This window comes from Carcharodon carcharias, chromosome 4, assembly GCF_017639515.1.
Source record: "Carcharodon carcharias isolate sCarCar2 chromosome 4, sCarCar2.pri, whole genome shotgun sequence".
In the NCBI taxonomy this organism is placed as follows: domain Eukaryota; kingdom Metazoa; phylum Chordata; class Chondrichthyes; order Lamniformes; family Lamnidae; genus Carcharodon; species Carcharodon carcharias.
In genome coordinates, this window is record NC_054470.1 from 51,064,694 (window position 1) to 51,091,041 (window position 26,348).

At 39.3% G+C, this 26,348-nt stretch overlaps 1 protein-coding gene across 6 annotated transcripts in view; it reads left to right on the forward strand.

The window, feature by feature from the left end:
* The window catches only part of smarca2 (SWI/SNF related, matrix associated, actin dependent regulator of chromatin, subfamily a, member 2), a 149,789-nt gene that overhangs the window by 17,583 nt on the left and 105,858 nt on the right, over window positions 1–26,348 (forward strand). For all 6 annotated transcript variants that reach the window (XM_041185760.1, XM_041185755.1, XM_041185759.1 and 3 more), the window contains exons 3-7: window positions 3,469–3,598; window positions 7,384–7,713; window positions 17,926–18,018; window positions 18,849–19,095; window positions 20,242–20,368. In XM_041185760.1, coding sequence (XP_041041694.1) covers window positions 3,469–3,598; window positions 7,384–7,713; window positions 17,926–18,018; window positions 18,849–19,095; window positions 20,242–20,368 — 927 coding nt within the window. The remainder of the gene's footprint in view (window positions 1–3,468; window positions 3,599–7,383; window positions 7,714–17,925; window positions 18,019–18,848; window positions 19,096–20,241; window positions 20,369–26,348) is intronic.

Sequence of the window (26,348 nt, forward strand, 5' to 3'; positions counted from 1 at the left end):
AAAAGTTGAAGAATAAAATCAAATGTACAACCTGACCTCAACCAAGGCACCAGGCAGGAGAAAGGTACACCCAGCCCAATAAACCCAGCAAAGTTCTCCTCGCTAACATCTGGGGACTTCTGCCAAAATTGGGAGAGCTGTCCCATAGATTAGTTGAGCAACAGCCTAACCTAGCTGTACTTGGAGATTAATATATTTCAGCCAATGTTCCAGATTCCAGCACCATTCCACTTGCAGAACAGATCCACCAGAGGTCGTGATGCATTTGGGTGGGAGTAGCACTAGGATTTCTCAACATTGACCCTGGACCCCATAAAGTCTCATGGCATTAGGTGAAACATAGGGAGGGAGATCCCCCACTGATCATCGCCTATTGCCCTCAACTGATGAAGCAGTACTCCCCTATGTTGAACACCACTTGGAGGAAGCACTGGAGGTAGCAAGGCACTTAATATACTCTGGTTGGGAACTTCAATGTCCATCACCAAGGGTGATTCATTTGTACCACTAGTGACTGAGCTCTGAAAGGCACAGTTGCCAGACTGAGCCAGCAGCAGTGGTAAGAGAATTAGCATGAGGAAAAAACTTACTTGATCTCATCCTCACAAATTTACTTGTTGATGTACTTATCCATGATAGCACTGGTAGGAGTGATCACTGCACAGTTCTTGTGTAAACAAAGTAGAGTCTTCACATTGAGGACACCCTCCATTGTACTATGGCATCACTCATGCTAATTGGAACAGGTACAGAACAGATTTAGCAGCTCAGAACGGCATCCATGAGCCACTGTGGGTCTTCAGCAGCAGCAGAAGTGTGTTTCAACACAGTCTAACCTCGTGGCCTATCATATCCCTCACTTGACTATTACTATTAACCCAATGGAAAGCATTCCACTTAATTGACACCCCATTCATTGTATTAAATATTCACTCCCTCCAACACCAGCACACAATGCCACCTAAAAGATGCAGTGTAGCAACATGCTACGGCATCTTCAAAAGCACTTCCCAATCCTGAGACCTTTCCTGCCTAGAAGAGCAAGGGCAATAGGTACATAGGAACACCACCTCCCAAGTTCCACTCCAATTTGCACGTTATCCTGACTTGGAAATACACCACTGTCCCTTCCTCACCTCTGGGTCTAAATTCTGGAATTCCCTATTTAACAGCATTCTCTATTTAACCATGCTATAGGTATAGGTTATGCCTATAACCATATGGGTTGCAGCTTACCACTACCTCTCGAGGGCAATTAAGGATAGATAATAAATGCTGGCCTTGCCAGAAATGGCCATCTCCCAAGAATGAATTTTTCAAAAAATTCAAGTGTATGAAAATACAAAAATGTATGGCATAATTTGAGAACAGAATCTTTGCTAGTGTCAGAGACAGAGCCCCAATTTGGTAAAAATACAGGAACTACATTCAATAATCACTGACTAGTGTCTTTTGTATTTTATGAGTATTGAGGTTAAGTGTTTCCTGAAGGAATATGGCTCCTCTAGTGTTTGAGACCATTTTTTTGGATCATTAGTTTCATATAGTGCAGCAATTTAGGAAAACTCTGACAAGAAGTTATTGATATTGGTACTAGAATTGGTATCAAGGCAAAGCTTTTGCACTGCAACCTCCACAAAACCTGCTATATGTTGAGAAACAGACAAAGACATTTTTTTAAGAATGTGCTTTGGAAAATGCATGCAAATGATTTCTCTCCACATTTATGAAACTTGTATTTAACAGTATATTCTACTAAGCAAGGTCATTTCCTTTAAATTTTGTTCACGGCAAGGTTGTAAAAATTACATGGCAGGATTGCAGTATACTGGTGGTTATATCATCATAAGTCTAATCTTCAATAGACATCATGTCTGTATTATCACTGGGAACATTGACTCAGTTCACTTTCTCTCTCTAGTTAGTGTCAGGTGCAGCAAACATCGAGCCCCACATATCTTAGGTTTGTACCCGTAATTACCCACATTATCGTTTATTCTTAACCTTGTAATTAGGGAAAGGTGCAGGGCACATTGCCACCACTTCCCCAAAGGGATGGAGAGCGAAAGAGCGAAGAAGGGAGTTGAAAGTCGTACAAATCCTGTAAAACATTAGTATTTTCACTCTGCTTTTGCTACCTGAAGTGGATCACCACTATAAATTAAAGATTCCAGAAATCTGTCCTTGATTCTTTTTCTGATGTAGAGGTGTGCTTAGGAAAAAGGAATCCTTTCTCATTACCGCACTTAAGTATCAATGTAGGTTATGTGCTTGAAATACAGTAATAGAGCCTGAACCTACAACTTTTGACTTGGAGATGAGAGTTACACCAAGCTGGCACTCAAAGATCAAGTGTGAATATTGATTCTGAAGCTTTTGCAGGCCCTAACGCACCTCATTGCTGCAGCCTAAAGTCTTATGTAATGCCTAGGTGATGTGTTAAAACATCCACATGGCTGCACACCACCAATGCTGGGAATAATTTTGGAATGTGTTGGAGAAACTTCACTGCAGTTAAGGTCTCCAGTTAATTAAAGGCTTTGATGATGTAAACGCCTACAGTTTTAAGTGGATCCTTTCAAAAGGAAACTAGAAGAGCACATGAGAGGAAAGAGAATAGAATGATATACTGAAAGGCTGAGAAAAGACATCTAGAATGGCAGGAGCCTTGTGTAGTAGAAACAACCAGCATGGGCTAGTTGGGCTGAGTACTCTGCTTCTGTTTCTGTATTCTCTATAAAGTGGTCTCCCAAATGCCTTGACAGCTTTATAGTCTTATTTTTGAACACAGCTCCATTTTAAAATGAACGACATTGGACAGTGTATTTGAGTGTATTGGCCTGCATTGATTAATTAATTACCTACATTATATTTTATTCTCGACCTTTTGTAATTAGGGAAAGATGCAGGACACATGCCACCACTTCCCCAAAGGGATGGAGAGTGAAAGGGAGAAGCCTTGAGTTTTTGTGTAACTCCTGGCATCTTCTTACCCAGCTCTTGATATGAGGTTGCTTGCTTGTCTATCCTGTTGATTTTGGTATGTGCAAGGTGGCAATTGTGGGGTATGGGGGAGAAGAATCTGCAGGACAGTACATTTCAACCATTAATTAGTTTAACTGTTTGTATCCAGTTTCCACGAATCAAGTTTATTAGATTTTTTTCACGTTTGGCTCAAATATTTTGCAATGGGAACAAGGTATAACTACATTAGGACATGGTGTCTGGACCTTCAAGAATATTCATGGTTCATGAATAGTACTCAATAGTAGTCCCTGTTTGTCTGGAAAACTACCATTTGTACAATTAACTGTAACTTCAAGCTAAATCATTTACAGACAATACCGTATTATTGAAATATTATCTAATTCTATTTTTTCCTAAAGCTGCGCAAAATAATTTGCTAAATGGTAATATTTATCAAGCAAATGTTAAATGTCTGTTTACTTGGCTTATTTTCTTCCTTAGCCTATAGATGCAATGCATGACAAGGGAATGGCTGACGAGATACATTATGGTCAGATGAAAGGCATGGGAATGAGGGCTGCTCATGCTGGAATGGGACCACCTCAGAGTCCTATGGATCAGCATTCTCAAGGTATGTTTTATACATATTTGTGTTAATCTGAATAAAAGCAAAATACTAAAGATGCTGGAAATCTGAAATAAAAGGAGTGCTGGAAAAACTCAGGCCTGGTGGCATCTGTGGAAAGAGAAACTTTTGAGTCCAATATGACTCTTTTTCAGAACTGAAGAGAGGTAGAAGTGTAATGGGTTTTATGCCGATTGGGGAGAAAAAAAGGGAGAGGATCAAGTAGAACAAAAAGGAAGGTCAGATAAATTAGAGGGTGGGAGAGATTAAATGAAAGATGTCATGGAACAAAAGGCAAAGAGAGATATAATGATTGTAGTAAAGAAACGAGGCATTAGCCTGGAGTAAGTGCTCGTGTCAGAATAAAGCACAGCCCTATGCAAAAGTAAAACGTGAAAACAAGGTACGGGCTGGCACTTGGCAAAAAATAAGAATCAAAATAAGAAGACAGAGTTCATGGTCTGAAATTATTGAACTCAGTGTTGGGTCCAGAATGCTGTAAAGTGTCTAATTGGACAATGAGATGCTGTTCCTCAAGCTTGCATCAAGCTTCACTGGAACCTTGCAACAAGCCGAGGACAGAAATGTGAGCGCGAGAGCAAAATGGTGAATTAAAATAGTGAGCAACCGGAAGGCCAACGCAACTAAACTTTGCATTGTGTAATGGCACGGTCTCACTTAATGTATAAAATGATGCTTACACACAGTATCATTATGTTTGAATTGTAAACAATTCATTTACTATGGACACAATTTGACTTTTATGTTTTTGGAAAGGATTTGAATGCAAACTGGATGGTGAATTTAAGTAAAATTTCAATTAAACTTAAAATCAAAGCTTTTTTTTTTGCTTCAATAAAGGCACCCAGCTGCTATATGCCATCATTTCCTCATCACCCTAATTTGAATTCTCTTCTAAGAAATGGAGTTTAATATTTGGATTTTCTCAAGCAAACAGTCTCTGATTGTACTCAGCTGTGTTCTGTTGATAGTTAGAAAATGTAAGCCTTCGTATGACAGTTGTGTGAGAGATATAGAGGAGATATACTTGAATGAGCCAAAACGCACATTCTGTGCTCTACAGTTCTGCCAAATGCTTGGTTCTCCCTTCATTGTGATGCCAGGATTCCATCATCTCAGCCCAGTTCTGCCAAATCCCAGGATCGCCCAAGTACTGCTGAATACCAGGTAGCTACCTCCAGCTGGTACATCTTGCATACCATCTTGCTGTGGATCCTCAGCTTTAAAAATTAAATATGCAGTGATAAAGAAATATGTCACTTCTAGAGTTTTCTCTGAATAATGGACAAAATGCAGAATTCAATCCCCAAAGCTGTGACAAAAAAATCTCTGAGAACCATGGAATTCAGTCATCATAATTCGGTCTTAATGTTATGCTGCAAATGGCATAAATACCCACTTACTGTAAAACAGTGTATCCATCAATTTGCTGGGAGAAGTGCCACAGGAGAACTGCTGTTGCATCCTTACCTTGGGATAATTTTAAATGCTTGTAATTACAATATCATATTCTGATAAATTGTCAGTGTCAACAGTCACCTTGTTTTTGAACATGTTTGCAAAATTTATCCCAGTTATATTTCTGGATAAAATGGTTCTACTCTCTAATTAGTTCTTAGTTTTCTGCTTCCTTTTTATCCTTTCCTCCTTGCCCCACTGCCAGACAAAGAAATGATGTTGGTATCAGAATTTGCAGTGATCCTTCTTCTAAGACTAGGATAACTAATATATTTTTCAGTGTGAGGGGTGGGTGGGTATGTGTCAGTCACTAATTGAAGGCAGGTTGTTAGTAGATATAAAGATTCCTGAGTAGTGATCATAAATTAATGTCAGCCATAGCACATGTGGCTTTCTGTAAACCACTCAGATATTTTTATGTTTTCCTCAATGACTGATTTGAGTCAGAAAATTAGTTTAAAAATACTAATTTTTTTCCACTGGTTTTGGACAGCCATGTTGAGAGGCTGTGACCTGCCATGCATAATAATTAGGACTAGTAATTTGTTATGGCATGATCTTCGCTGATATATCCTGTGATTTTGCACAATCTGCTATGATAATATCCACTCCTGTTCCCACTCTTGTAAATAGATTGGAATTCTACTTTTTTTTTCTCTTCCCCTACTTAATTTTTACTTTATCCTAAGAGCAGTATCTCTTTTTTAAATCAGCATGTATAGTGTTTATTTAAACTGCCTTTAAGTTCTCGTTTGATGTTAAATGCTTAGAGGTATTTCTGAGAACTGCAATGAGGTGCTAAATAAATGCAGTTCTTCTTCTTTATGAATGTTATTTAAATTGCAAAATTCTATTGATTTAGAATTAATTAGCAAAATACAAGCTGCAATTTTAAAAAGTGTTATAAAAAGAAATTCTAACAACATTTATTTTCAAAATAAGGTGTGTAATCATTTGGATATGTGCCAAATAAAAATTATCCCCAAAAGAATGTTTATGAGGAAAACGCAAAGATTCAATGTATGATTCTATAATGTACTTGCAGCCCATCACATAGTTTAACCAGAACCCTAGTTTTAATTTAATGTGCTTGGCAGACCAGGTGCATTCACACTGGACGTCTGGTTTGCACCCTACTTGATTTTCGGCTGCATTGAAATTGAGTTCTGGCTGACTCATTAGCTTTCAAATGGGGCTGATTAGCTTTCAGTTCCACAACATTTTTGGTGTTCTGCGTAATGTATTTTAACTATCTTATCTGAGATTAGCTTAGGTAAGCTGTTGCCAGTTCACCTTCAATGTATCAAATTTCATATAGTTGCCAAGATGGTTCCTCATCCATCCCATTACATATCCCTAAAAACACGCACATGCACAATTCAGTAATACAGAATAAAAACCCTCAGACATGCTAATTTAACTTCTCCACTTGCTCTTCCTTTCTAGTCCCTTATCCAAGCTCTATCCAAAAACAGCAGCCTTGGCCCTGTTCGTGCACAGCAACATTTTTGCCCTTGCTTTCCATGGTCTAGCTAAATGTGAACCTGAAACCTAAGGCTCAAACTGAAAATGGACATTTAACAGACCAAAGACATGTGCTGTCAATTAATTCTCCCCTCGCCCCCCTCCCACTCCGAAGCAGCTTCCAACTACTCCATACTCTCTTACTTCTTTAGTTTCACAGCTTTTCTCTTGGTGTCCACTCCAATTCTCTCAATTCTTCAGCTTTGCTATTTTGATTCTGATTCCTGTAACTCTATTCCCATTGTGAGGATGACTGGAGGAAACAGATATAAGTACTAGGAGCAAGTGACAGCCAGCAATTAACTGCAGAAAGAAATGTGGAAGAAGATAACTGATAGAACCAGGTGGAAAGAGTAATCCAGAAATAGGAACAGATTAGCAAAGAAAGATTAAAGACACAATTAGATTGTCATAGAGTAATACAAAGAGCAATACAACCGTAGGTACCCCAAAAACCCTCTTGATGAGGCCTACAAGCCTGGGGTTCCTGAATATTTCTTCCAGAAATCACGAAATGGTTAAGAAATAGAACAAGTTATATCTTGGCTTGCCCAAAATCCACCCCTTAGCTCTAATCTCTGGTGAGTAATTGAATCCTTTGAGACAACTGCAAGACCTTGATTGGTGAGTTCAGTTATTGTGGGTTGCATACAGAACAATGCACTCCAAGCTTAACAACCTGTGAACAATATCACAGATCTTCTAGTGTAATATAAAATTAATGGTACAATTAGTTTCTGTTCATCTTTGCATTTAGAATCTGGTCACAAAAATATTTTTCTGTGCAGGTTATCTATCTCCTCATCCATCTCCTATGAGCGTACCAGAGCATGTTCCCAGTCCAATGTCAGCAGGTGGCCCTACTCCTCCTCAGATTCCACCAGCCCAGGCTACACCAATGTTGCAAGGAGATCCTCAGGTTATGAGCCAGCAGAACAGAGGTCCTTCACCTTTCAATCCAGTTCAGCTTCATCAATTAAGGGCTCAAATTCTGGCTTATAAAATGCTCGCTAGAGGGCAACCATTACCGGATAACCTGCAGCTTGCTGTTCAAGGAAAGCGGTCACTACCAAGTATGCAACAGCAAGTAGCCCCCATTGCGTACAACAGACCACCCAGTAAGTATGCATGTTGTTATTTCTTTCATATCAGGGAAAACAAAGTGTCTTTATTCTAAATGTATTATCAGATTTTTCAAAACTAAAGCAGTTTGAATTAGTCTAGCATCCAGGCAGTAAAGTTGTTAATGAATTGAGGGTTGTTTTACTTGCAGTAGGAAAATATTTTTTACTTATCTGACTTAAAAGTTGAAATCTTGAGTTCTTATAATTGAGTTATTCAGACATTTGACGTTTGGATAGCTAGAGACGTTGTGTTCAAGTTGGATGTTGGAAGCAGTTGGCATTGATTCATTCTAATGCAAATTGGATAGATTTCTTGTGAACATAATTTTGAGATGCAGTATATAAATATTTTTGAGACATGATTTAGTAAGTGTTGCATGCTTGGAAGGAAAAAGCTGGGTTTGGACCTATGATTCCCAAAGCTCACCACCAGGGTTTTCATTGTGTCGTTCATTGTACTTTGTGATTTAGAAACTAGATGGGCCATGAGTTTTTTCCTCACCTAGCAATTTCTACATTCCTACTAATCTCAGCTCTTGTAATGGTATATAGGGGTAGTGCAGGTAAAGTTTTCATAACAAAACTCAGAAGGCATGGAACTGTGCAAGAATATGGGGAAGGGATACAAGCGAAAAATAGGGGGACAGCACTGGAAGGGCCTCAAACTCTCAGCAGGGTTAAGTTTCGCAATTGTAATTTGTGGGGAGCAATGTTGCCTTTCCTCCCATTTCAGCGGGATTGGCTCACAAAGTATAACTTGAATGGTGGGTCAGGTTTGCTGCTATTCACTTCACCAGTCTTGCTTGGGCTTCCTACTCTTCAGAAAAGGTCCCTTTCCTCCACAATATCTTACTTTTGCTTAGTATGGGAGAAGGGTTGCAAGATGTACTCCTTCCATACCTCTGCCACCCATTTGGTGTTATGGGTGGCTGGGATCGGATGGGGGGAGTAGTGTAGACAGATACCTTTTCCTTCACCAGATCCCAACATTGTTCAGAAGGAAGTTCTAGCAAATTCCAATTCCAGAGACAACTGCAAGAGGTAATATTGGTCTGAGAATTCAGAATGATTTCTAATTCAATGCAGAAAAAAATTTTGTGATCCTTGACTTTCTGTTAAAGTGATGGGCAATGAGTAGTGTTAGCTCTTGAATGGCAGACATATACTCTTGGCTGCAGTAAAGAAAGGGTGGGTTGGGGTGGAGTGGGGGGGAAACTTGATGTGGGGGAAGCTATCAGTGAGGGAATGATGGCTTTCACTGAATATCACTTGGTCTCCGTTTCCATTCGGTTTCAATTTCATCCCTCTCATTTCCTGTTTGCATTGTTCTGTTTCAAGCTGCCACCTTATTTGTTGGCTTTTCAAAGACTGTTTAATGCAATTCGCATATAAACTTTACTTTCAACTTAATTCAAAACAATTATTGATTGCATTATTCTCTGCTACATTTAATGGATACAGGGAAGTGTAAATAAGACATAAGATTTTACTTAGGACTGTCATTTAACATTTGATTTGTCCCACTGTTTTTAATTTGTCACGTAATATTGCATCTGCTTAACTGCTGCCAAAGTCATTGAAAATATGAGACCACTCCTCATTTTAAATGTAGAACAGATGCTGTTGGAATACCATTGTTGCTGTATTGTTGGGGCTATGGTAAGGTCACGTGTAGAATGTAACTGATCAAGTTGATCAATGTTAAATTGCCAACAATTTTTTGGTGCTGCTTAAACTGCTGGGACATTTTGCAGACTTTTATGCTTGAAATGTAACTTGCTCATCCATCTCAGGAAATTAAGGCCAGCAATGATGCAATTGTGCCAATTCCATTGAAACATTGAAATGAACAGCTAGAGAGGCTGGATTTGTGTAAGTTAGCTCTTAATTCCATGGAATTGAACTTGTCCAGACAAAAAAATGTATATTTTGTATTGAGATTTTCATTAAAGATTCATGGATTTTACATACAGGGCCGTAACCTCTGACTTGCATCAGAAATCGCTGGCCCGTAGAAGTTAGAAATAAATACCTACCTAACTGTCTTGAAAATAACGTTGACACTTCCGTTCGTCAGAGCTGCTTCGGGCCTGAATCAAAAGAATCCTTGGAGGCCCCAGCAAAGTCTAGCTCCAGGGTGTTCAAGGAGGCCACGTGCCCCTTTTTAATGCACGAGCTGGGGTGGGGTGGGGTGGCCGGGGGTGTGTTGGGTGGTGGGGTCCTAGGGGTGGTTGTGGTGGGGGGGGGGGGGTGTTGAAAGCCTAGGGGTTGGGTGGGGTGTCCAAGGAGTCGGTATGGGTCTTTACAATAGTTATTCAGAAGTTAGAAGAGGTTTTAATTCTTCTAACTTTTTCTGGGGAACTATTGGTATAACCCTGGTGGAACCATCTGGGTTGCAATTTAATTTGCATTTTAGGATGGTTGCCAGCGCAGCGCAATTGTCCAGAGGAAGTGTGCGCTTCTGGGCAATTGCCATGCAAATCCATACCTGCGAACCTGCCAGAGGGATATCCCAGCCCATTTTTGGGGTACACCTCAAATCTGACGCTGGGTAGCGCAGTAGATATGGGCCATTATAATACACTAAGAAGTTTAGAATTCTCAAGGTCAAACAGTTTAAAAATCTGGATGTTATTCTGTTACATATAGCATTACTGACCTCTTATTGGAAGTATTGGCCTCTTTTAAAATGTTGAGATTATGTGATTTGTTACTGATTGCATATAAAATATTGTATGGCCCAGCTGTCCAAAACTGTATGGAAGAGTATTTTCATAGTTTGATATTCAAATATACCTGTATGATTTTGCTGTGGAAATAATTTTAAGTTTAGTGTTTAATTTTGATTGTTTGCAATGAATATAGAGGGCCTTTAGTATCCAAGTTTCTTTCAAAATAGCTGCATGTTTCCTCTCTCCTGATACAAACAATGACACTTTTTTAGAACTTTGCTAATGTCATGTTGTTACTGCTAATGGGAGAGTATTTGGCATCGAGGAGATGGTGGTGGAGTGATAATGTCACAAGACTAGTAACCCAGAGGCCCAGACTAATGCCCTTGGGCCATGGGTTCAAATCCCTCCACAGCAGCAATTGGAATTTAAATTCAATTAGTTAAAAATCTAGAATTGAAAGCTAGTCCCAGTTGTAGTAACCCATGAAACTATAATCGATTGTCATAAAAACCCATTTATTCCACTATTGCTGTTTAGAGAAAGAAATCCTCCATTCTGTGACTCTTAACTGCCCTCTGAAATGGCCAAGCAAACCACTCAATTCAAGGGCAATTAGGGATGGACAACAAATGACCTTGCCAGCGACACTCACAACCCATGAAAGAATACATGTTTAAAAAAATGTATAACTTGCTTTAAAATTCAGGAATTAAACGGAATTCAAATGATGAAACTATCTGAATAGGTGATGTTTGGATAACTTGGATATATTGGATTGAGTGTAGTTATCAGTCAATATTACAAGGTTGATAATCTATTCACAAGCTCCCTTTCCTTTTAAAGGATTGTCTCCATTCACTTTTCTAGAGGATGTAGTAAAATTTCAGGGTTTAGGGAAGCTATGTTATGACTACTGAGCATTGTAGGGGTCTATTTCTTGTTCTACACTGGAACAACTCAATTAAGGTGTTTTTGAAAGCAAATTTTAACTTTTTTAAAATTAGAGAATTGAGGCCTTGATGCATATGCCATTGTTTTCTTTACCAGTTAATATAGCACCAATTCCTGCAAATGTCGAAAGCTTTTTTTCTTTGAGTAGTTGCTTACAGCCATGATTTCTAGGAAAGGGACACCAAAATATTGCCAAGCCTGTAGATTTAGAAATTTCACTAATAATATGGCAATTAAATTTGATTAATTTCATCTTAGATACTTCTATAAGGTACTGTTAAACTGTACATTTGAAGATATTGCCAATAATCTTCTTGCCATTGTGGATCTTGCAGGTGTTAATTTCTTGAAAGAGATGAACAATTGCAGGTAACTTTGAGGATAGATTTCTATTTTTTTTCCTTTTGTCTTGGAGAAAATCAAACTAGGAGTTAAGGGACCAGCCCCGTAATAAATTTGATCTGAGTTTTTAAATAATTTATGCAGCAAATCAAATTAATTTATTTTCTACTTCATTACCATATTATACATGACCTTTCTCTCCAATTTTAACTTTAACAATTGCATCCCTCCAAGAACAAAGGCTGCACATTCTCATTCTACAAAATGTAGGCACTATGGTAATCCTTCACTCACATCAGTTCAAACTAGTAAAAAAATACTTAACACAAATTTTATTCATAATCCAAACTTGGCTCCAATGACTCCCTGTTTTTCATAAGTAGCATGATGCAACCTGCCAGGCTTCTGAACATCTAAATACATCTCCTGGCAAATTACTGTATAACAGTTGTTTACATTCCATGGAGGCTTTTTATTAAGCAGAAGAATTCCTAGGATCAACCCACTTTTTCCCCTTTCCTTCAGTAAATACCCCTAAAAATTTATCTACTAACGTTTTTTAGTGTGCTGTCTTAACAGCAAACTCCCAGAAGGAACCATGTGCTGATCATCTGCTCTCTGCATATGTGGATTTCATGACTACAAAGCTGCTGCAGACCTGACCCTCCCAATTTGTATTTTTGTTTGTGACCACTTTCCTCAGCAATATGAAAACACAGCAGGAAATGTGTTTTTGGGTAGGGGTAATTTTGCAAAAAGTTACTTTGTTTCACTTCTTTCTCCTATAACAAGAGCAAAGAGGGAAAGTGGGAGCAAAGTGGGAGAAATAGTATGCAGAGAAATTGGTGTGCAATGAACAAACTTCTGACTGCCATTATGGTTGTGCTGCAACTCTGGGAACAACAAAGGAAGGAAAAGGTTGGGACTTGCATCGGAGGAAGGTGGAATGGAGAAGGGCAGGCAGCGAAGCCCTGACATGGTCTGTTGGGAAGTGATATGAAGAAGAGAGAGTTCCTTTTTGAGCAGGGGTGAGAGAAGGGGATAGAAATCCTGTTTGGAGATGGATTATGTTGAGGTGGTGACTGTTTGACTAGGTCTGTATACATAATGAGAAGGGAGACTGACAGATGCACTCACAATCTGCAGGAAAGCAAAGAGAAACCCTGTTGCAAGGGATACACATATTTGGCACTCTAGGAGGTGGCATGAATCGTTGCTGATGGGACTTGGCAGTTCCAATTACAAAATGCTGCATCATATATGATACTTTGAAGCTGGACTTTTTCCTGTAAGCATGAGTCTACTACAATGTAATTAAAGGCTTAGTTCAGGCGGGTCAAATCCTAATTGTCTAAATTAACCAGTGTCATTGAATCTTAGCTGAACCTCGGAGTATGTTTCCCTGAGGTAACCTATTTTTTTTGTGCTTGTTTTTGGCTACTTGCCAGCAAACCTATTTGTGTAGTTTTTTTAACATATATAGAAGTGTTGGTAACCAGTATTTTTAGATGAAATTAAGATTTCTACCTTGTTTTTTCATGTCCATATTGATCTAAATTCTAAATTTGGATTTTGCAGTATTTTCGTGGCTTATTCAGGTACCTAAAAATGCTGTCTTCAGGGAGCTGTGTGGCTGTGAGCAGCATTTTCATGTGTACTTTAGAAGTATGCACTTTTGAAAATGGAGTTTGATACCTCAGTTTTGCATTTTATCAAAGTGTGAACACGCTTTTTTGAATATTGATATGTGCATTTAAAAAATGACGAAAATACATTTAAATATCCTATCTGCCAACAAGTATACTTTTGATATGAGTGTTACAATTAGTGATAGCTATGGAGCAATGGTGGCATATGTTTCGGTACTTAATTAGATGTGCTTAAACTTGTGTGTTTAAGCTCACACTAGTAGTTTTGTTTTAGTTTTTTTTAGAGTCATGAACATGAGAGTTATCTAGGCATAATTATCACCTTGCAAATCCTCCATTTAAAAATGTGTAATGCATTTACATCATCATGTTTAACTTAAATCTTTCAATGAGCACCTATGTGATTTAGACATTGAAATTTCAAGCACAGAAATAGTTTGTGGCTTGACACATTTGAAATGTATTAAATTTTGTAGACTAAAAAAAATTGCTAAGTACATGTTAAATAAGAAATATTAACACTTGGTTCAAAGGTCACAAAACTTGTGTTTGAATTAGTTGAGAATTAGGCACGCTTTACAGTTGTGAATGTTTTCCATGCGTTCACTATTTTGTAGACATTGCATGCTTTTTTCCACCTTTTCTATAATTCTTTGGCGTTTTAACCTTTAAACTTAAATCAATTGGTCCTCGGTTTGTAGCTTCTTTCAGTTCACAATTGTCCATTGTCCCTTTGGTTTTGCCTAAGTTTCTACCAGCATTCAGCAATAGCAGACAAGTTTAAAATCATCCATGAATCAGTGCAATCTGGCAATTTTTTCAAGCACAATTTAAAAAGTTGCATCAAAAAATTATTTGAAGCATTTACAGTTTATGAATACAGCTGAAAATGGGTTTATCATAAAAGTAAGCATTTTTAATCGTTGTTGAGTCTACGACTTGTAACCTTATTTTAAAAAATTGAGAATCAATATAAAAAGTTACACAAAAACATTTGTTTGATACTTTTGTGTGCAAGTCCATTTCTTAAATTAAAAGCTTTTAAAAGGTGCCTATTTGTATCCTTGCACCAAAAACCAAAAAAGGCACAATTAGTAGAAATTTGCAATGGTGATTAATTTGATCTGTGATCTTAGCCAATTTTGTAGATGGGGTCAGGTTCTTATCTGTCTATGGAGCAATGAACATGTGGAAACTGTGCCTAATTTTCAATTGATTGAAGCATAAGTTTTTGTGACCTTCGCACCAAACTTCTTGCATTTAGCATGTAACTTGGCAAGCTTTTTATTATACACAACTTTTGTAGCAATGAAGGGTTTTTTTAAACACTTTTTAATTATAATACATCTTGCTTTAAAGTGGAAAGCCTCAACCAGAATATTTCAGAATGCTAAATGACAAAGATTTCTGAACTGATATTATGACTATAACTGTAGTTTGTGGTCATTTAATGTTTGCAGAAATTTATTATCAATATCTTAGATCAAAAATATTCTTGTTAGAATTCATGTTACAGCTACTTTTTATTGCCTGTTTTTGATGCATTGTTGGTTGGAAAATTTTCCGTGGTCCATGATTTATGAAGGGAGCCTGGAAAGTTAAGTCCTTCATTTGACAATTAAATTGTAGCTGAGATTTGAAATTTTCTGATCAAATGTTAAACCATTTGAACCTGAGAGCATATCTTGCCTAAATTTTCATTACTTCATCTTGCACTAGGTTCAATCTTCATTCCAGCTATGGTAGTTCATGGAGGACTGACTCCTTGCTTTGCCCCATGGTTGTGGTGTACTGCCCTTCAAGCTATATATAATCAATTGTCTCCCTCTAATGGAGAGAGATGCCTGTGGTCCTTTGAGAAAGTTATAGTCCATAATCATGAAACAGAGATGCAGAGTTGTGATAGAATTGTGATAGTGCCTTCAATTTCTTGGCTGGGGAAGAATGATGAGGAAAGTATGAGCCAACATTTGAAGGGTTACTGTTGATGCCATCTGCAAGATCGCACTTGGAAGCATTTATTGATGTCCTGAAGCCCAAGTTTGAACATTTATCTCATCAGTGCTCCAAATCAATTTCAGGCTAATTTAGTATACATCTGTTTATTTATTTGGCAGGTGAATAAATAAGGACAAATACTAATCATCAATCTTAGTCATGAACTTTGTTCATTGGAGGAAGTTGACAAACCACCTGTAAAGCTACCAACCAACTGCTCTTTGATTCTCTCTTGACAGAGCCTCTCGGAGCTATTAGGATTTTTTTTTTGCAATGAGGTGTCAGTCACTGGGGGATCTCCTATCTCTGAGACAAAGGTTTCTGGGGCCGAACCTTACTCTAGAACTAGAGCACATAATCTAGGCTGACTCGTACGCCTTGGAGAGGGAGTATTGAATCGTCTGAGGCGTTATCTTCAGACGAAATGTTAACTTGAGGCTTTCCCGGGCAGAATTTCACCTGGGTTTGGAAATCTCTGCACAGAACATTTCTGGGTTTCTGACCCCACACTGCATCAGTGATGCAATGCAATTTTCAAAGTGTCAGCCACTAATTGGCCCAGAGCTGTGTTTGCGCTACTTGGGGGAGGTATCTGGTGCTGACAGTAGTAAAGCACTTGAGGTATGGTTTTAAAAGGCAAATGACAGGCATGGACTTGCTATTGGCTTTGGAAATGGGTGAGCTGGAAGAGTAGAGGGCCAGTGGTGCTTTGGACAGCCATCCTCGGACAGCCCCATGTTTTTCTGATGCTTCTCTTGAGGCCCTGGTTGAGGCTGGTAGAAGAGCTGTACTCTTCCTTCCATCTGGAAAAAGAGTTCCAGCAAGCCAGACCAAACAGACGTGACTGGAAATGGCCAAGAATTCCAGCAGCCTCGTGTTCTTCTGGAGCCCAAATACTTTCTGCTCAAAAATCAAGCCTCTCAGCCCTAGAGGTGGCAACTCTGTGCCGCTACATGAGCAGCTGAGTTTAAATCTTCCCTTTTTATACAACTTTTTCACACTGCAGTCATGAGCACTGATAGCTGCCAGCTGTGTTGCTGACAGCTATGCCCAAATGTGTCCCAGACCCTCCTTGTTCCTCGTGCCTTTTGAAAATTGCTAACTGTTGCTCCCCATACTAACGAGTTCAACAAGCAATTAATTTGAAGGTAGTTGGGTTGCTGGCTCCCTCCTCACCACCACCTATTGAAAGTGTCAGAATCCAGTGATGCCTTCAGGCGCATGATTTTTTGGCTGGCCCACACCCAAACTCGCCCTTAAGGCAATTGAAAATTCAAATCCACAGGTCACTATTCAAAGAGTAAGACCATTCTCTTGGTGCGCTAACCAACATTTATCCTTCAACTGATGTCAAATAAAAAAGATTAACTGATTGTTTATCTCAGTGCTGTTTGTGGGATCTAGCTGTGTGCAAAGTTGGTGCTGCATATGGATTAAAAATCAAGTGATTATGCTTCATTTCATTGGCTGTAAACTGCTTTGGAACATTGTGTGGTCACGAAGATGCTATATAATTACACATTCTTTGTTTTAATCTCTTGAATTGTTGGTTAATGAACTAAGGAACCTTCTATGCAATGAAGCAGGGCAGTTTGTAAAACATCAGTTGAGCAAAATCATTGCAATAAATATGAATTTCCTAAAAGCAATGGTCCCATTAGTTGCTGGTGTGACCTCCCCCCAAACCCCCAACTGTCACCGCCCCAACACTAATTGACATATGAAGGATAGTCATATCTATGTTGAATATCTAAAATTTACAATTTATTTAACAGCACATTGTATTATTGTATTATTTATCAATATAGAGAAATTTGTATTTTAGTGACCATGGGGTGGTTACAGTTTAAAATGTGTTTACTTCATAAATACGAACATATGAATTAGAACCAAGATTAGGCCATTCAGCCCTTCGAGCCTGCTTTGATAAGATCATGGCTGATCTGATTGTGGCCTCAAATCTAATTTTCTGTGTACCCCCAATACCTTTTGACTCCCTCATCAATCGAGAATCTGTCTAACTCGGCCTTAAAAATATTGAATGACCGTGCCTCCACTGCACTCTGGGGAAGAGAATTCCACAGACTAATGACCCTTATCTTGAAAATGTGTCCCCTAGTTCTAGTCTCTCCTATAAGGGGATGCATCCGTCCTTTCAGCATCTACCCTGCCAAGTCTCCTCAAGGTCTTATGTTTCAATAAGATCACCTCTCATTCTTCTAACTCTAATCGATATAGGCCCAACCTGTTCAACCTTTCCTCATAAAACAACCCCTTCATCCCTGGAATCAGTTGAGTGAATCTTCTCTGAACTGTTAATGCAATTATATCCTTCCTTAAGTAAGGAGACGAAAACTGTACACGGTACACCAGATGTGGTCTCACCAATGCCCTGTCCAGTTGTAGCAAAACATCCCTACTTTTCATTCCATTTCCCTTGCAATAAACAACAACATACCATTTGTTTTCCTAACCATTTGCTGTACCTGCATACCAACTTTTTGTGGTATTTTATCCTCCCCCAAAAGTGGATTTACTAGATTTTTTTTGATCTAGAGTTAAGACTTAATATACATTTCCTAAATTTTTAGGCATGGGCATGCATGCAATGGCTGGCCAAGCTGTAGGACCCTCACAAATAATGCCAGGACATGTTCCTAATGTTCCCAAGCCTTGGACAGAAGGTAAGTAAATCCTCCAGACTAATTGATGTTTTTGTACTGCATATCTGCTGTAATTGAACCTTGTTAACTATGTATATTTTACTATTTAAAATTAACAATTATTAGGTCAGTTTCCTAAATTTACCTATTGGTTGATTGGTGCAACTATTGGTTTTAGCAACAAACTGGTATTCAGAATAAGCTGTCATGTCATTGAGACGCAGAGTACAGAAGCTTACTGATGGCCCTGCTAAATAAATGCATGCTACATTTTAGCTGAAAATGAGTTTTAGTTGTATTCTAATTGTTATATTGATATAGCTGCTTTAGGAAACTTGGGTAGTGGTGCTTCAGTTTCTGGGTTAGAATTTATCATTATAGGATGCATTTGTCTAATTGTTTTTGCCCCCTCCCTTCCCACCCTCCTCCTTCCATTAGTCCATAAGAGGTGTACATTGATCCAATTAAATTGCTCAATTTGCTGAAAGCAAAGCAGCCTTGGTATGTTGTAAAATGCAATGAAAAGGGGAAATATGTGATACTTCAGTTTACATCTGTGTTATCCTAGGTTAGGATAATTTGATAGTCTAGTCTACTGATCATTCCTACTTCCAGCATTATAAGGCATAGAAAGGTCGTTTCTCTTCATTTTCAATCCATGCCACCATGGATTTTTCATGATTATTTTTACTCCTGTACCAGGTGAACCAATTGAGACATAGCTTAAGTTTTGAGCTGAATAATTTGAAAGCCAATGATTAGTTCAAGTTAGAATAGATACATTTTCTATCACGCTGCATTTTAAATGGATAAAGTAATAAACCATCTTTCATTTGGCTTTAATTTTTGAGGTCAAGTTAATGAAATGGGCATTCCTAATACGCCTCAGAAAATGCCTGCTCAAGCTACTTGTGGAAGACCTTCTCCTGCACCAGCTGTACAAGCAGCTCCATCTGGCCCTGGGGCCTCACTGTCGCAACAGCCTGCTGTCCAGCCTTCACCAACCATCCAACTCCATCAGAAGCAAAACCGTATAACACCCATCCAGAAACCACAAGGGTTGGATCCTGTTGAAATTCTTCAAGAACGTGAGTACAGGTGAGTTGAATTGTTACTATTGGGATCACTGTTGTTCACCAGGCATCATGTCCACCTGTTTTTAATATTATCTCGTTTAGATACATGAATCAGATGTTCTGCAGAACTTTTTTTTAATGTAGGAATATATTGTGTACTACTAAGACTAATTTTTGCTTGTTTTAGTCTGCATGCTTGCCTAGATGTTTTACTGGTAGTAAAAAACTTACTGTTTCTCCTTGTATTTACTTCACTTTGAATAGTGCTAATACCATCAAAAATTTTTGAGAGTTTTGGGAACTTTCCTAACGATTCAATACCCTTCATTTGCACATTTGTTTATTTAAGCTGAATGCTAGTGATCTCTCTTTGCAAACTGGGTTGAAAAAATCCATCAGTGTGAAGAAGCTAAATTAGTTTAATGCACACTGTTGAAAAAGAACAGAATTCCATAATTTTGTTTGCATGAATAGCTCCATTGATATTCAACTTTAATAATGTTGATTTAATTTATACTTCCTAAGGTAGTTTCTCTTAAAATGGCCTTGCAAGTCCAATCATGGTTAAACAAGTATCAGGTAGGATTAAACAAAGTGGGCTTTTTACTATAGAAGACATAGAAATGGCCTGATAAAGTCTTCAAAATTATGAATGTGTTGGACAGCATAGATGTGGAGAGACTGATTCTACTTTTGGGAGAATCCAAAACTATAGGGGCCATAAGCACAAGATAATTATCAATAAAACAAACAGGAAAATAGGAATTTCTCTAAGTAGTTAGAATGTGAAACTCACTACCACAGGTAGTAATTGAGGCAGTTAGCTTAAATGCTTTTGAAAGGAAACTAGACATGTATATGATAGAAAGAGGAGTGGAAAGATGTACTGAAAAGTTGAGATGAGAGATGGAATGGTAGGAGACGTGGACAATAAACACCAACCAGCACAGGCTAATTGGGCTGAATTGCCTGTTTATGTGATGCCTGTTCTATCTAATTGTATTAGATGAAGAAAATGGTGTAGAAATCACTTACATAATATTTGAGAATATACTGTTTTAACTTCTTTAAACTTCTAAAAATCATTTATATTAAGTTATGTTACTTGAACCTGAACCTCTTTTGCAAGTTTAATAGTACGATTAATCTTAATTTTCTTTTCACAAAGACTTCAAGCTCGAATTGCTCATCGTATTCAAGAGCTTGAAAATTTGCCTGGTTCTTTGCCGCCGGATTTGCGCAATAAAGCTACTGTTGAATTAAAAGCTCTTCGACTACTGAACTTCCAACGGCAGGTTTGTATTCGTAGAATCATAGAATGATATAGCACAGAATACTGTTCACCCAATCATGCCTTTAAAGCTATGCAATTAGTCCCAATTCCCTACCCTTTCTTCACAGCCCTGTAATCTTTTTCCCTTCAACTGTTCATTCAATTCCTTTTTGAAAGTTACTATTGAATCTGCTTTCAGCAACCTTTCAGGTTGTGCATTCAAAGTCATGAGAAATCACTGCATTCAAAAAAAAAACCTTCCTGTCTCATCTGTTTTTTGACCAATCAAATTTGTGTCCTCTGGTTACTGATCATTTTAGCATGGGAAACAGTTTTTTCTTACTCACTCAATTGAAACCCATCATGATTTTGAACGCCTCAGTTAAATACTCCCTTGGCCTTCTCTGAGAGCAGCTAAAGTAGATGTTGGTCCCTTAGAAGCAGAAGCAGGAGAAATTACCCTTGGGAATGAGGAAACAGCAGAAACTTGTGTCTGTCGTCTTGGTAGAAGACACATCAGCAGAGACGAAGTACTGAAGAAACTTGAGGGACTAAAATCTGAAAAATCTCTGGGACTTGATGGCCTACATCCTACTGTTCTAAAAGAGAGAGCCTGTGCATCCACTATCTCTACAGCAAAAACAGAACTACCTGGAAAAACTCAGCAGGTCTGGCAGCATCGGCGGAGAAGAAAAGAGTTGACGTTTCGAGTCCTCATGACCCTTCAACAGAACTAGGTGAATCCAAGGAAGGGGTGAAATATAAGCTGGTTTAAGGTGTGTGGGGGGCGGGGGAGAGAAGTGGAGGGGGGTGGTGTGGTTGTAGGGACAAACAAGCAGTGATAGAAGCAGATCATCAAAAGATGTCACAGACAACAGAACAAAAGAACACATAGGTGTTGAAGTTGGTGATATTATCTAAACGAATGTGCTAATTAAGAATGGATGGTAGGGCGCTCAAGGTATAGCTCTAGTGGGGGTGGGGGAGCATAAAAGATTTAAAAATATTTTAAAATAATGGAAATAGGTGGGAAAAGAAAAATCTATATAATTTATTGGAAAAAACAAAAGGAAGGGGGAAGAAACAGAAAGGGGGTGGGGATGGAGGAGGGAGTTCAAGACCCAAAGTTGTTGAATTCAATATTCAGTCCGGAAGGCTGTAAAGTGCCTAGTCGGAAGATGAGGTGTTGTTCCTCCAGTTTGCGTTGGGCTTCACTGGAACAATGCAGCAAGCCAAGGACAGACATGTGGGCAAGAGAGCAGGGTAGAGTGTTAAAATGGCAAGCGACAGGGAGGTTTGGGTCATTCTTGCGGACAGACCGCAGGTGTTCTGCAAAGCGGTCGCCCAGTTTACGTTTGGTCTCTCCAATGTAGAGGAGACCACAACTGGAGGAACAACACCTCATCTTCCAACTAGGCACTTTACAGCCTTCCGGACTGAATATTGAATTCAACAACTTTAGGTCTTGAGCTCCCTCCTCCATCCCCACCCCCTTTCTGTTTCTTCCCCCTTCCTCTTGTTTTTTCCAATAAATTTTATAGATTTTTCTTTTCCCACCTATTTCCATTATTTTAAAATATTTTTAAATCTTTTATGCTCCCCCCACCCCCACTAGAGCTATACCTTGAGTGCTCTACCATCCATTCTTAATTAGCACATTCGTTTAGATAATATCACCAACTTCAACACCTATGTGTTCTTTTGTTCTGTTGTCTGTGACATCTTTTGATGATCTGCTTCTATCACTGCTTGTTTGTCCCTACAACCACCACCCCCGCCCCCCCACCCCCGCCCCCGCCCCCCCCCCCACACACACACACACACACACACACACACACACACACACATATACCTTAAACCAACTTATATTTCACCCCTTCCTTGGATTCATCTAGTTCTGTTGAAGGGTCATGAGGACTCGAAACATCAACTCTTTTCTTCTCCGCCCACCTTCACCACTATCTCTACAGCTTTGATTTTCCAAAATTCCTTAGATTCTGGATCAATCCCAGCAGATTGGAAGGTAGCAAGTGTAACACCCCTATTCAAGAAAGGAGGGAGAGAGAAAACAGGGAACTGGATGCCAGTTAGCCTGACATCAGTCATTGTTAAAGTGCAGGAATCTGTTATTAAGGAAGTCTTAACAATGCACTTAGAAAAGCATAGTATGATTAGAACAACTCAGCATGGTTTTACAAAAGGAAAATCCTGTTTGACAAATTTATTAGTTTTTGAGGATATAACTAGTAGGCTAGATAAAGAAATAGTAGATGTAGTATACTTGAATTTCCAAAAGGCATTCCGTAAGATGCAGTTCAAAAGGTTAATACACAAGCTCAGGGCTCATGGAGTTAGGGGTGATACATTAGCATGGAGAGAGGATTAGTTAGTGTACAAAAAGCAGAGAGTAGGGATAAATGGGGCATTTTCAAGTTGACAACTGTGACTAGTGGAGTGCTACAATGATCAGTGCTGGGGCCTCAGCCATTTATAATCTATATTAATGATTAAATGAAGAGACAGTAATGTATTTAAGTTTGCTGAAGATACAAATATGAGGAGGACACAAAGAGGCAGCAAAGAAATATAGACAGGTTAAGTGAGTGGGCAACAAGGTGCCAGAAGGAGTATAATGTGGTGAAACAAAAGCCAAATATTTTTTAAAAGACGTGAAACTTGTTGCTGTTCGGAGAGACCGGGGTGCACTTGTACAGGCAACACAAAGTTAGCATGCAGATACAGCAAGCACTTAGGAAAGTAAATGGCATATTGGCCTTTATTGCAAGAGGATTGAAGTACAGGAATAAAGAAGTCTTGTTACAATTCTATGGGCCTTTGGTGAAACCACACCTGAAACATTATGTGCAGTTTTGGTCTTCACATTTAGAGAAGAATATATTTGCATTGGAGGCAGTACAACCAAGGTTCACTTGATTGGTCTCTGGGCTGAGAGGGTTGTCCTATGATGAAGGGCTGAGTAAATTGGGCCTATACTCTGGATTTTAGAACAATGAGAGGTGATCTCATTGAAATATTCAGAATTATGAAGCAGCTTGGCGGGTTAGATAGTGCGAGGTTGTTTCCACTGGCTGGGCAATCTAGAATAAAAGCACACAGTCTCTGGGTAAGGGGACAATCATTTAGGACTGAGATGAGAAATTTATTTGCTCAAAGGATATGAATCTTTAGAATTCTCTACCCCACAGGGCTGTGGATACTTCCAACGAGCCTGAGACTGATGTTTGACCTCTGGGAAATGAGGGATATGGGCAGAAAAGTGGAGTTGAAGCCAAGGATCAGCCACAAATGTATTGAATGCCAGAGCAGTCCATATGGGCTACATGGTCTACTCTTGCTCCAAGTTCTTGCGTTCTTATGTTCTAAGCTCTAGAGAGAACAATCCCAGATTCTTCAGATTTTCCACAAACTGAAGGACTGCATCCCTGATGCCATTCTAAAATCTCTTCACCCTCTCTAAGGCCTCAGTATCCTTCCTGAGGTGTGTTGTCCAGAATCTCACACCATATGAGAGATGGGGTCTAATCATTGATTTATAAATGTTTCTTTGTCTTTGTACTGTGTGCCTCTGTTTGTTTATAAAGCACAGGTCTACTATAAATTTTTGACGGCTTTCTCAACTTGTCCTGCCACCTTCAAAAGTTTTTTTTTTTATTCGTTCCTGGGATGTGGCATCGCTGGCTAAGCCAGCATTATTGCCTGTCGTTAATTGCCCTGAGAAGGTGGTGGTGAGCTGCTTTCTTGAACCACAGCAGTCCATGTGTTGTAGATGCATACACAGCTGTTAGCAAGGGAGATCCAGGATTTTGTCCCAGTGACAGTGAATGAATATAGTTGATATAGTTTCCAGTCAGGATGATATATGTCTTGGAGCTGGTGGTGTTTGTATGCATCTGCAGCTTTTGTCCTTCTAGGTGGTAGAGGTTGTGGGTTTGGAAGGTGCTGTCAAAGGAGCCTTGGTGAGTTGCTGCAGTGCATCTTGTTGATGATACTGTGTGCTGGTAGTGCATACTAGGTTAAATGCTGCCTTGATGTCAAGGTCAGACACTCTCACCTCGCCTCTTGAGTCAAGCTCTTGTGTCAATGTTTGGGCAATGGCTGTAATGAGGTCAGGAGCTGAGTGGCTCTGACTGGAACCCAAACTGAGCATCTAGTGAGCATATTATTGCTGAGTAAGTGCGCTTGGTAACACTGTTGATAACCCCTTCCATCACTTTGCTGATGATGATCAAGAGTAGACTAATGGGAAGTAATTGACTGAGTTGGATTTGTCCTGCTTTTTGTGGACAGGGCATAACCTTGGTAATTATCCACATTGCTGGGTAGATGCCTTTGTTATAGCTATACTGGAACAACTCGGTTAGGGGCGCAGCTTGTTCTGGAGCAAAGTCTTTAGTTCTATTGCCAAAATGTTGATGGGCCCATAGACTTTGCAGTATCAAGTACCTTCAGCTGTTTTTTGATGTCACGTGAAGTGAATTGAATTGGCTAAAGACTGGCATCGGTGATGCTAGGGTCCTCAGGAGGATGCCGAGATAGATCATCCACTTGGTACTTTAGCTGAAGATGGCTGCAAATGCTTCAGCCTTGTTTTTTTTGCACTGATGTGCTGGGCTTCCCCATCATTAAGGATAGAGATATTTGTGGAGCCACCTCCTGTCAGTTGTTTAATTGTCCACTACCGTTCACTACTGGATGTAGCAGGACTGCAGAACTTCGATTTGATCCATTTGTTGTTGGATCGTGTGGCTCTGCCTATTACATGTTGCTTCTGCTGTTTGACATGCACATAGTCCTGTGTTGTAGCTTCACCAGGTTGACAGGTTTTTAGGTATACCTGGAGCTGCTCCTGGCATGCCCTTCTGCAGTCTTCATTGAACTAGGGTTGATCCCCTGGCTTGATGTTAATAGTATCGTGGAGAATATGCTGGGCCCTAAGGTTACTAATTGTGGTTGAATACAGTTCTGCTGCTGGTGTCCCACAGCGCCTCATGAATGCCCAGCTTTGAGTTGCTATCCCAATTAGCACAGTGGTAATGCCACAAAGCATAGCAAAAACAGTGTGAAGACGGGACTTTGTCTCCACAGTGGTCATTCCTACCATAGACAAATGCATCTGTACCCAGTAGATTGGTGAGGATGTAGTATTTCCCCTCTTGTTGGTTGCTTCGCCATGTTGGTAAGGGGGACTCTACAGGGTCAACAGGTGTGGGTTTGCTGTTGTTGTTTTCGGTGCCTAGGTTGATCTGGTTTTATTCCTTTTAGACTTTGTAGTGATTTGATACAACTGAGTGGCTTGCTAGGCCATTTCAGAGGGTGCTTTAGAGTCAACCACATTGCTGTGGGTCTAGAGTCACAGGTACGCCAGACCAAGTAAGTGTGGCAGATTCATTAGTGAACTGGAGGATATGACAATTAACAATGGTTTCATGGTGATTAAGACTAGCTTTTAATTCTAGGTTGAATTTAAATTCCACCAGCTGCTGCGATGGGATTTGAACCCATGCCCCCATAGCTTGGGGCTCTGGATTACTAGACAGTGATATTACCACCACCCTCTAGGTGTGTGCATGTACCCTAGGTGTCTCTGTTCCTGCATGGTTTCTAAAATTGTAGCATTAATTTGTTTTGTTCAGAAATAGGAAGTAGAATTTCACAAATCTTTATTAGCCTAAAAGATTTACTGTGAGTTGTGCAGTTTAAGCATTCGGCTAACTTCTACTGAACTACCATGATACTCATCATGAACCTTTACATTACAATGCCAAAATACCTCACGAACCCTACTAAACTGGCTTGGCATGTAACAGACCTTGCGGAACTGCTGCAGTGCTGCTCAGATTCACCAATAATTTTAATTCCCAATACAGATTAAGCACATCGTAAGCTTCAAATCTACAGCTATGTTGGAGGCTTGACTCATGTACAACATTTATCTTTCGTACCTTCTGAATGTTGAACCATTTTAATTTTCAAATTTATAT